Source organism: Akebia trifoliata, chromosome 6 (genome assembly GCF_017979445.1).
Source record: "Akebia trifoliata isolate Shusen 1 chromosome 6, ASM1797944v1, whole genome shotgun sequence".
NCBI classification, from domain to species: Eukaryota; Viridiplantae; Streptophyta; class Magnoliopsida; order Ranunculales; family Lardizabalaceae; genus Akebia; species Akebia trifoliata.
This window is the reverse complement of record NC_141380.1, coordinates 22,290,671-22,303,028: the sequence shown is the minus strand read 5'-3', so window position 1 is coordinate 22,303,028 and position 12,358 is coordinate 22,290,671. Positions and strand designations below refer to the sequence as shown.

The window sequence follows — 12,358 nt, the reverse complement described above, 5'->3', positions numbered from 1 at the left end:
TTTTGACTTAAAAAGTTTTGAATTAAAAATAGGTCCTTTGAATTTATAACCACGCCCTATCTCACTTTAATTCCTCTCTCTCTCTCATTATTACTCTCTTTTACAACCAAAACCATACTCGTCTTCTTCATCTCTACAAAAGCCATCTTCGTAGAACTCTTTCGTCTTCTATCTAACGTGAAGAGCCTGCATAGACCCATCTATTCCATCTCTTGATCTCGTCTTCTATCTCACGCGAAGATCCTTGCACAGATTTATTATCTCCATCTCTCTTGAAACCCTCTCGATCGAACTTTAAAATTGCTTTGTTGCAGTGTTAATAATGGTTACATCCTCGAACCATGCCATTACAGTCTACTCCAAAGTCCAAATCAAGTTTCAACCCCATCTGAATGGTGGTTTCACAGTATAATGTTCTCTATAATACCAAATAAAATTTCAGAGGCAAATAAGAAAGCAACTCCCCATGAAATTGCCTCACATATAATGAAACAAAGCAACTGCTTATTAAACATGAGTATAATTTTGCATTTCTTAGCAATAAAAAAATAAAACTTTCATGTTGAAATAAACATAGAAATGAACCAAGATTTGGTCTTGTACTTGGTCCACAATTCATTTGTTTCCCAATTTGATGCTAATTTCTTTTTTCTACTTTTTTAGTATGGTGGGAAAGATGGGATTAAACTTGCAACCTTAGGATCACTACACAAAAATCTGGTTGATGGGGCTAATGAACTACAATGCTTAAACTCAAAGGATTGCTACACTCAGAAATTTAGTTTGTAAAATTTAAAACTTTCAGTTGGAGTTCAAGTAACTCCAAGAGAACTACAAAAAACAATTCAAGGATTTTACTTTCACAGGTTAAAGATTTGGTGGGCAACTTTAATAAAAAAAATTCCTCATTCTAATTAAAGGAAAGAGGTCCATTGTTTTTGAGAACCCAACTAGTAAAAGTTTTAGAACTGTTTTTAGGATTTTACTTAAGGAGGTATTTTCTTATTTCTCAAGTAGTTGAGTGGTTGAATTCTTTCTAAGAAATCCAACAACTTAGATCATGGGTGTGAGCACAAGAGAAAGGGGGAAAGGTTTTTTATTTTATTTGAATATACTCCAGAAAGACATGTAGCTGCCCCCATTGTAGCAGTCCATCAAAGAAGATTCAACAACAATTCTCAGTATTGGAGAAGTGGATTCAAGATTGAATCCGATGATGCCACCAACACCTTCCATTTCAATAAAATTATTCTATGGAGAGGGTTTCGAGAGAGATGCAAAAAACAACTTTGTGCAAGGATCTTTATGTGAGAGGAAGACGAGAGATCGAAAGAGTCCTATGGAGAGATGGAGAAGACAGTCTAATTTGGGCGCAAGAGAGAGAGAGTGAGAGAGTAATAATGAGGGAGAGAAATGGGTCAACTTTAGAGAGGGGTTGTAAATAAATTTGAGACCTACTTTTAATTTAAAATGTTATATGGTAAAAAGTTAATAACAGTTGTAAAATAAAATCCCAACCATTGGATCTTGCGATATCTAACGGTGTTAAAAACTTAGAATTGGCATACATTAGGGCCTCTGAACCGCTCCCATATATATATATATACTAATCTGCCAGAGATTAATACAATGTGTACCTCGACTATTGTTAGACCCTATGGAGGGCTTATTCATCAGAACACCAACTTTTTTTTTTCAATCTTTAGAGCTAATATTACAACCCCAGGTTTTAATTTTCCAAATCAAACAATCTACATAAGATGTAGATGATCCATTATTTCAGACAATCACACCTATTTTCTACTCCTTTCAGAAGATAAAAGAGAGAACCTTTATTTCCCATAAATAATTAACAGCTTTTCTTGGTCCCTCACAGAACAAAACAATTGCTAAATAGAATGAATTTTTGTCATATGTTGTTTAGAAATCCAACTGTCAATGTGAAATGTAGGGTTAAAATGAAACACTAATATTTAAAAAATAATAATAATAATACAAAATAATTAAATATGTCAATATTATCATTCTCAATCATGGTGTCGATGTTTTTTAACTTCATCCATCTTTTTATGAATCGAGTTTTGTGTCATGGGGTGCAAATTGATCCTTGCCCATGCAATCAATCACATTCCTTCGAATTGTTTTCAACATATCTAACTGAATAATTATGGATAATACCCTTTGGTGTTAATTTGTTTGAAGTCGATCGGATGGCTAAAATAATCTAACAGGCTCCTTTTCTAAAGCATTCTATAACTCTTTTGTCAAGTGCTCTAATGGCTCAAAACAGTTGAAGGAGAGAAAGAAGAGACCCCGATGTGGTGCATGTCAAAGATTCTTCGAAAATTTAATTAATAAACTGGAGAGAATTTATCAGAAAAGATAAATTTAGATAGAGAAGAAGATGAATAGTAAAAATTGAAGAAAGAATTTTTTAGAGTAGAAAATTTTTCAACCCTTTCTTAATCTTTGAGTGAGGGTTTTATAGCATCAATTCTGGGACAGGTATCACCACATAATCGGTCCATTAGTACTACCACCTGAAGTATGAGCTGGATGAGGACTGCTGATTTAACATTTGGGTTTGTGTTCATCTTTCATTAATGCTAATACTCGAGTTTAATTAACATTGTCTCAGAGTAATTAATGTTGAGTTGGTATAATCCACTATTTCGAGGTGGGTGAGTCAAAGAATGTCACCCTCTCACATTTGATAAGTACTATCAGATATTGCATTAAATTAGGAGATTTGACGCATGGGAAGATTCAAATCACATTTAATTATTTATCTTATTCAAATATGCATATTAAACCCAATCTTTTATTGACCAATTTGATAGACTATTTTATGCTATACATGCATAGATCCAAAATCTAACTAGCACTTTTGTTCCAATCCCCTCAATTTTTAGTCTTAGTAATTTCTTTAATTGTATTCCCCTTGGATAAAGTTAATATCATCGTACTTTTTGTTTTTCACTAAATTCAAGATATTGAAAAAGATTTGGAAATGGAAGGAGAAGTGATAATGAAAATTTTGACAATTATTAGAAGAGTAAATGACCCATTATTAGCTGAATGCTTGGTGTAAGGTGTCTGATGTAGAAGTGGGAGTATTTAAGGGCCATTCAAATTTTGGTGTAGAGCCATTTCTCTCATTATAATCTAAAGAGCATTGCTAGCACCACCCTCCTTAAGCGTGGCCCTTACTTCCCACCTCCTAACATGTGTCCCTCTTTTATTTTCACCTTAATGGCATGAACCTCCAACTTTTGTAAATATTTGATATACCTCATCACGTTTTAAAATTCTTAACATGATCCACTTGACCTCGTTCTTCTCATAAACCAATGAAAAGTGATCAAAATACCATCATAAGCATTTTCTTTTTCATCACGATCATGATCATAGTCATAATCACCACCATTGAAAAATGAAAACAATACCTACCATGATCATGATCATTCTAATCACCATTAAAAAATGACCACAATACCCACATCGTCGTCCTCATCATCATCATCACCGTCACCTTCATAAAATGAATTCAATGTCCCCATCATCATCACCATTGGTATTATTAAGGTTATGATCATTATCATCTTTTTTGAAATGTTGGATGTGGAGACTATTTTTATCACATTATTAAGATAATGACACTTGTCCTTAAGTGTCAACTGGGTCTTAAGTTCAAATACCGATCTAGTCTTAAAGAATCAACATCAATCAGAATACCGATCTAGAACTAATGGGGACACGAAATCAACACTTATCGAAAGGGGCATTCAGCAAAGTGCGACTCAACATCTTGAACCGAGTAGGAAACACCAAATACAATGATATTACCTTTAACAAATTAGCTCAATAGTATCTAAAGGTAACATAACCAAGAAATTACCAAAGTTAACAATTGAACTGATTGAAACAAAAGTGAGTGTTAGATTTCTGATTGGCGGACATATAACCTAAATAGTCTATCAGGTTAGTAAAACAATAAATTTAATATGTATATTTAAGTAAGACAAATAATTAAATATGATATAAACCCTCCCATGCGCCAAATCTCCTCATTTAATGCAATATCTTAAAGTACTTATCAAATTTCAGGTGACTGTAACATTCTTTAAGTCACCCACCCCAAAACAGTGAATCATACCAACTCAACATTAATTGATGTGAGACAATGCAAATCAAACTCGAATATCAGCATTAATGAATGAAAGGCACAGAACCCAAGAACTAAATCATCATTCCTCATCCAATTCATACCTTAAGTGGCATTACTCATGGATCAATTATGTATTGACACATATCCTAAAATTGAAGTTATAAAACTCACTCAAAGACTAAGGGTTGAAAAATTTTCTACTCCAAGAAAATCTTAAGAAATTCTCTCTGCAACTTTCACTATTCATCTTCTCTTCGATCTAAATTTCTCTTTTCTGATTAATCCTCTCCACTTTACCAACTAAATCTTCAGAGAATCTTTGATAGGCACCACACCAAAGTCTCTTCTTTCTTCCTTCTCAGTCAAACGTTTTGAAAATGAAAATATTTCAATACATTTCATAAAAATAAGTCAAATTTAATACTATGTTGCTAACAAATTTCTTGAGACTTGACAATGATCAAATAATTTAATAGACTCATTTTCTAAAGCATTCTATAACTCATCTGCTAAGAATAAATGCAGGACCAAACTACTTTGGTTGAGATCATTGGTTTGATGGGACCCAGCTGGTAGTGTATCAAACAAACGAACGGCATATGAGTGAAGATTCAATTGCTCTCAAATAGATGCATGTGGTCATTAAAAAGGTATCATCAGTACAGTGACATGTATCTGCCTCTATGACCCTGTTTCACTGCACAATCCAAAAGAACTGGGCTTTGTTCCCTCACACACTTACACAGGGCATTAAAATACACATTTGAATCCCAAATTCACAAAATTTCCTTCAATCTGCATCCGATGCAATCTTAACCCCAGAGAAATGCCCTCAAGATGGTTTTCTTTTTTTGTTCATGATCAACATCATTGAAAGCCGTAAATAAGATTTGAGCTTATCTAAATGAATCCTCCCCCCCCCCCCCCCCGGCAAATCATCATGGCATTTTCTTTTTGATAATAAATTCATCATCAATATGGGGAAAATTGGGTCGGGGCCACAGTCCCCCGATGAATTTTGTTGGTTTCTTTCTATTACTGATTACCAAACAGAAAATTCACATCAAGTGCAAATGTACAGCCAAATCAATGGACCAACTTCTCCTTCATTGCCCATGTCCCTGGGTTATATGGGAGGGAATTTTTCTGGCATTTGGAATTAGGTGGAATAAAACTCCAGTTGGTAAGGGATCTGTTCTTAGGGTGATATTCCTTTGAACGATGCTTCCTTCTAGCATCTGTTAGTCCATTAAGAAAGTGGACAAGAAAAGTTTCAACGTGTAGGGCTTAAAGAGTTCGATGGAACTACACAAAAATTGAAGCATCCTTATTTTTTTTCTTGTCTTTGGTCCATCCAAGAGTGTAGGGGTGATCACTTTGAGGATTTCATTTTTCGATGGAGTTATTTAGTTGGAGACTTGCTTTTCCATTTCCTGGTCACTCTTTTAGTGTCATATTTGTTTTTGGAACCTGTTATTATGGTTCTTTTTTTCCTATCAATAAATATTTTCCACAAAAAAAACAAAGGTAAAATAAATTTAAAGCAATTTTAACAACACATGGAGATAGATTGACCAGAACAAAGTATGAAACAGGATCATTATTAATCACCCAAAAAAATAGTGAAAAAACTGTTTTATACTTGCCACTTTAGGAGGCGGGAGGGGGTACCACTCAATGGGCTTCTGATAACGGAAAAAGCTTTTCCAGCTTGCCATTAGAAAGGATTCTGTCGGGATCCAATTCCTTGCGAGCTCTGTTGTATTCATCGACAGGAAAACGCTTCCTCAATCTTGCTTGGAGTGCCGCAAGCTCTTGCTTGTCCTTTGGGACCTATATAGTAAAGAAAGAAAGAAAGAAAGAAAGAAATCTCTTACGATAAAATAACACACAAATTACAAAGCTTATAAAGAAAAAATTGGTGTTGACCGAACAAATCATAAAATAATAAACAAAAAAGATAGCTAGGGCAATGATAATTTTAGGGAATAATAATTTAATTGGTCGGGCTAACAATTGTTCTGATTATCTTTCCACGGTCAAGCAACGCGGTTCAGTTTCCAGAAAAACAGAGAAGATTTAGAAATTCTGCAAAATCGCCAACCACAATTGGAGAAGTACATAAAGGGACAAAACAACTTTTCAGGAATGTTAAACCTGGACCCAAAAAAATATTTATAAACAATGTGGGATAATAGATGATACATTCTAGACACTGATATGGTTTTACTCTTTAAAATTTGATGTATGGATTCCTGAGAAGCATAATTAATCTCTATTCATACCTCAATCTTAGCCCAGTGTTCATAAGCAGAATAGTCATCCCATAAACGTGTTTGTGTCAAACACCTGTAGCTGAAGAACTCTTCTGTAATCTCCTTTCTCTGGCGTGCATCTGTTGTAGGAAGATACATGATTATACCTACCTGATAAATAGAGAAATAAGCAGTTCAAGTTACCTTAACCAAAATAGTTCAACATAGTAGTTGTTTCTGAACTATGTACATATTTTAGAAAGTTGCAATTGGCACCCCAACTTTTGCTTATTACACCCCAATTAATGAAATAATTTATCACTCCAAATTACGAATATAACACACCAATTAAACTGAAAATTAATAGTTTCACACCAGGATTTTGTTCACACTAGTCACGATCTACTCGGAGTTTGATGTTGTCGTCGCGGTTTCTCTCTAACAAAGAGAGAGAGAAATAGCGAGAGCAAAATTTCTCTCATGTTAAAAGAAGAGAAATTATATTGTCACACCAACTTCTGCTAACAGCACCCCAATTCATATGTAAAACACCAAAAAATATAGACGCATCTTGGGGTGCTGTTAGTAAAAGTTGGTGTGGTAATAGAAGCACTCTAAAAGAAGCTTCTAGATAAAGGAAGCAAAAGTTGGGGTGCCAATAGCAGCTCTTATTTTATTGGACGAGATGAAGGAAGCTTCCATAATGATTAGCACCTATGTAAGATGCACAGTATGTTGTCATAGAAACAAATTATTCAAAAGTAATTCGAATTGCAGATATCATTTGCAAGATGCACTCCTCATCAATTTTATTAAGGATAGTATTTAGAACCACTAAATTTAATAAAATGATGAAAGTTTCATACATAAGTTTGTACTTAAATCTTTACTATTACAATGAGAGAAGGCAGAGTAGAAGTAGTTCGACACCAAAATTTGAGTTACCATAAATGCCCCCACTTTTAGATTTAAATTTAATACAATCAGGGTCATTTTGGTCAAAAACCGAGAAAATTGCAATCCCATGTTCATAAATTCACAATGATTAGTTTTCAAAATTACAAAAATATCCTTTTTTTACCATGTAATCTTCAAAAACACCCTTTAATTAATATTTTAAATTACAAATAAGCCCTTCAAATACATGTACCTTCTAGTTCAATAATAAAGAGACGCAAAATTCATTGCTTAAGCAGCTCAATGAGTAGTGTCAGTGTGTCAAAGCAGAACACCCAGATATGACAAAATCAGTCAAGAATGAAGAGACAGTAGAGATGAGAGGTTACCCATGAGAATATATCATCTTCTACTGAGCTTGAAGCCGGACTCATGGGGCTCCGGCTGCGAGTAGTCCATCGCTGCTCTATAGGAGCAGGTGCTGGTATCCCTACGCTTTGTATAAGCTGCTTCAACTCTTCTAGGAACTCTAGGTCTTTCATGCTTGGTTTTGCTAAAGTTCCAGCAGGAAAACAAGTCTCTGAGACCCACTGCTGACCACCACAATCAAAGCCCAAAATTTCATCACTCCAACCCACTCTGTATCCCTCTGACTTCCTCCAGAATTCGGCCTCTGCTTGATTCACTTTTATAACAAGGTCTTTGTTCAGAGGATCAAGTGCAAGAAGTTTATCTCTCAGCTCTGTAAATGAGAGCTCATTTACATCTGGCTCAGTGCTTTCTGGAGATTTAGTTGAAGTTTCTTCAGTCCTGCAAACAACTAAACTAGAAGTAATCAACTCAATATATATATATATATATATATATATATATATATATATATCAATGGATGAAAAGAAAAGGGAGTAGTAATTTCTCCAAAGGGTAAACAAGGGGACCAAAAGCAAAAACAAACAAAAAAAAAACAATTATCAAGAAACTTCTTTGAACCATACATCACTCAGCCTTAAACACCAAAGGGAGGTGCTTTCAAGGAGGAAAAGGAAAGAAACCATGAAAGGGAAGAGAAGTAAAAATAAAATAATAAAAAAATAAAAAGAAAAGAAAAGAACAGAAATAAATAAATAAAGCAAAGCTTGTGTAGGTTACTTCAAATTTTGGAAATAGAACAATTTTGATCTTCTACAACTCCGATCTCTGCGCCAACTCAATTCTGAAAATTTCATCTTTTTTTATGGCATAGGGAAAAAGATTTGAAGCATCACTTGCAGTCAGAATTATAAAAGACAACAGCTTTACCTGTACTTCCTGAATAACTCCAGATATAGGTCACGAACATGTTGTAGTGCCTCATCCTCCCCATATTTGGGTTTGAACTTTGGGGGACCTCTCCACTTTGAAACAGGATTGCATGTCACAACTACAATTGTGTCCGTATATGGAATCCACAAGTATTTCACATGCTTATTGTCAGCAAGCCATTTCCTAAACATGAAAGCAGGACTATGAAGACTCTGGAAAAATAAAAGAATCTTCAACTCTCTGACACTTGATTTCAACAAGGGACCGATTAGTTGCACTTGCACTCCATCACTTAAAAATTCCCATTTGCACTCCATTTGGATGATTACACTCCAAAAATAACTAAAAAATGTTGCACTCTTCTTTTTTATTCAATATTTTTCTTCTTCCTCAACCATGCCCATAGAAATTATTGTTGGTCCAGTAATTTTTATAAACAATGTTTACAAAGTTGCACATTTCGATATCATTTTGCAAGAAATACTTTGGCTCCAAAGAGAACACGAGCAACTCAATCACGAGAAAAATCAAGCACGAGTAAAGACTACGAGCAAAGTAAAGCATGAGCAGATAATACAAAGCTGCAAGAAGATGAATAAAATAAGCTTTAAACCCCAAAAGGTTAGAAGGTTAGGTATTAAATTGCAATCATTAGGTTAAAAAAGTGGTTATAAAAAAAATAAGGTTGGTGCGCAACCATCGATTGGTGATGTGCAACTAGTTGGTCCCTTTCAATAAATACCATTCAGAAAACCCTTTAAAAAGCTTGTAATATGATGTCCCAGAAACCATGCTTTGATAAAGAATAAGAGTTAAGAAATACATTTACTTGTGATTTTTCTTGATCTCTTTGACGTTGGAAACAAATGTGTGCTCTACAAGTTCATGCCTATCAACACATTGTATGGTGACCTCAGCAACCACTCCAAGGCCCCCAAGACCACAGCGAGCTAGATAAAATAGTTCAGGATCTTTCTCTTTGGAAACCTCTATTGTTCCCTTGGCAGGGGTAACTAGTTTCATGCTGATGACTTGTTCATCGATTGGAGGCAAGCTTGCACCAGTGCCATGAGCACCTACCTAAAGAAACATGAATAAAATAACACTAAGATTCAGATCAGAAAAAATATAGACTCGCCTTTACTACCCAAGAGAATTGACCAAATCAAGTGAAACAAAGTTGGGTCCAGTGAATAAATGGGGGGGGATTATGAAGACATAAACATTCTATATAATAAAACACAACAGTTCACTTCCCAATGTCTATCCCCTGTATGAGTGGGGGTTAGGATTTGATTTCCCCACGAATCCTGAATACAACCCTCCACTTTATTTCATTTTCTCTTCTCCTCCTTTCCAAGAATACCCATCCATCTCTATTTCATTTTCTCCTCTACCCTCCCTTTCCAAGGGTACCCCTCCAACTTCATTGTCTTTCATCTTCTCCCCATTTTTTAATAATACTCCTCTAACTTAATTCCCTTTCCTCTTTTAACCCTTAACCCCAAAGAGGATGTTCGTGTCGAAGGCACATGCAAATTCAAGTAGTCAAATAATGGGTGTACGTATAACAGTATCCAAATTGTATGATAGAAAGGGCATAGGATATTAATTAAGTGGTGGTTTCAACTTTCAACAAGGTCCTTCAACAATGTTGTCGTTATCTAACTGGTATTTTCATCTATGCTCATCCTTGTATGCTAAATGCAAGACTGTAAGAACTATGTCTTATTTGCTAATGAACAATATTTCTATTTATAGTTTGTGTTTCACAAAGCTTATCAAATATGAATTCCAAAGTATCAAATCTCATACTCCTGCTAGAAACCCTAGTAATTCAATCATAATTCCACAAAATACTATCAATATTTATTTAAAAAAGCAATCTTTATGAAAAACAAAATGTCAAAAGATGGATGTAATCCTATGAACTTTTTAGCACAGAATCGTCAATTGAAATTAAACAAAGGAATCATTTGCACCATCACTGAACTTACTTATTTTCAACTCCTACGAAAAATACTACCCTCTCCCTTTAAGGATAGACACCAAAGCCGGTGTTGTCCAGCTCAAATAGTACATTATTGATGAATTCTTCTCTTCACTAAATATCCACTTAGATTGAAGGAACATGCCTTGACTAAATGTATGGTTCATAATAGCTTAACAACATTCATGTTGCCAACCCTTACCCTAGTAATTGATAAGGTGGAGACAACGACGATGATGATGATTAAGAAAAACCATCAAATGATATGTGGCCGCATTGGACAGCATTGATGGCTTCCTCAACAAACAACAAAATTTCTTGGATGAACTGCCACCCAACAATGTGCGTTCAATAAGCAACATTGATCATATGTAAAAGTTCCATAAAGGAGTGTGTAACCACGGTTTAAAACTCGGTTTGACATCTTGACTCGACCATGGTCGAGACCGAGTTGTCTCAGACAAGACAAACCATTTAACTCAGTTTAGAATATAATTATAATTTTTTTAATAAAATAAGGTAGATTAGAAAATTTAATTCATAAGATTCATGTTTTATTTATATATAAATGATTTGACACATTGCAAAAAAACTTTGAGGTCGTGGGTTCAAGTCCAGCTTACCCATAAAATAAAATAAAATTTTGAATATTTAAATTCAATTGTTTTAACAAAATAAACAAAATTCCGGTTGACTAAACTGAGTTTTATTGACTGGGATAAGATTTTCAAAATATCATCCAAGTCATCTCGTTTATCTCGCAAGATGATGTGAAGTCTAAGATGCCATGTAAATCTGTTTCATTGCTGAATGAGTCATCTCGGTATGGGACAAGATTTAAAACCATGTGTGTAACTGACTACATTTCGAAGTCCTATGCTTTTCACATGAAATGGAGCAATTACAGACATAAAAAACACATTCTAGTAAAAATCGAATCCAAGCATTAAGAATCACCAATCCAATCATCTATCAAACTCATTGCCATTGAAAAACACCCACTAATTCTTATCAATCAAATAGCGAAAAACTAACCTGAACAATCCCACCAATTTGTTGTTCCCTAATTGAAGCGAAATTCTGCAATGTAAGCCCATACTCCTTAATCCCATCAACAAGTTGCTGAACCCTAATCCCAGCTTGAACCCTAACCGTCTTTTTCTCCTTATCCACCTCAAGAATCTCATCCATCAAAGCCAAATTCACCATCCCAGCTCTCATCAACCCAATCCCGTTCGGTGACAATCCCGAGCCGACCGGTCGAATCTTCTGCCCTTTCTTATTCGCTTCCTTCACAATCTTCTCCAATTCCTCCAAATTCTCTGGTTGTAGAAAAACCCTAGTTTGAACCTCATGTGTGCCACTCCAATTGGACACAGTATGGAGATCTTCGGGTAATGGAGCGTATCTGAAGATCTGAGCTTTCTTGTGCTTGGCATCTTCAGAGAAGGGGAAAGAGTAGTAAGTAGCGATGCCAGAGGCAAGAAGAAGAGCAAAATAACCTAAGTATTTGCGAATTTCTGCATCTGATGTTGAAGAAGTTGGTGATGGAGAAGAAGAGAAGTATCGGAGAAAATTAGAGTTAGGGTTAGGATTTTGGCGAGTGGAGATTAGGGTTTTGGGGGGTGGGAGAGATGGAGGGAGTGACGTGGTGGGATTGATTGGGCGTTGAAGTACTGTTCTTGCAGTTCGCCGTAGAGTGAGTGCTCGAAGCATTTTGGTTTGGTTGGTTTGCTTTGGTTGGAC

At 35.2% G+C, this 12,358-nt stretch overlaps 1 protein-coding gene across 2 annotated transcripts; it reads right to left on the bottom strand.

Moving 5' to 3' along the window:
* Positions 1-12,358, bottom strand: GLDH (L-galactono-1,4-lactone dehydrogenase). Of its 2 annotated transcripts, none has more exons than XM_086446095.1 (6): positions 11,648-12,357; positions 9,452-9,702; positions 8,620-8,805; positions 7,710-8,130; positions 6,454-6,594; positions 1-6,001 (listed from the first exon to the last, which is right to left on the bottom strand). In XM_086446095.1, the coding sequence occupies exons 1-6, from the start codon at positions 12,326-12,328 to the stop codon at positions 5,843-5,845; spliced, it is 1,839 nt and encodes a 612-aa protein (XP_086302221.1). In that variant the 5' UTR covers positions 12,329-12,357; the 3' UTR covers positions 1-5,842. The 2 variants fall into 2 exon arrangements, 1 of the variants encoding a protein (XP_086302221.1); XR_015179327.1 differs by having other exon boundaries at positions 5,862-6,001; positions 6,454-6,563; positions 11,648-12,358.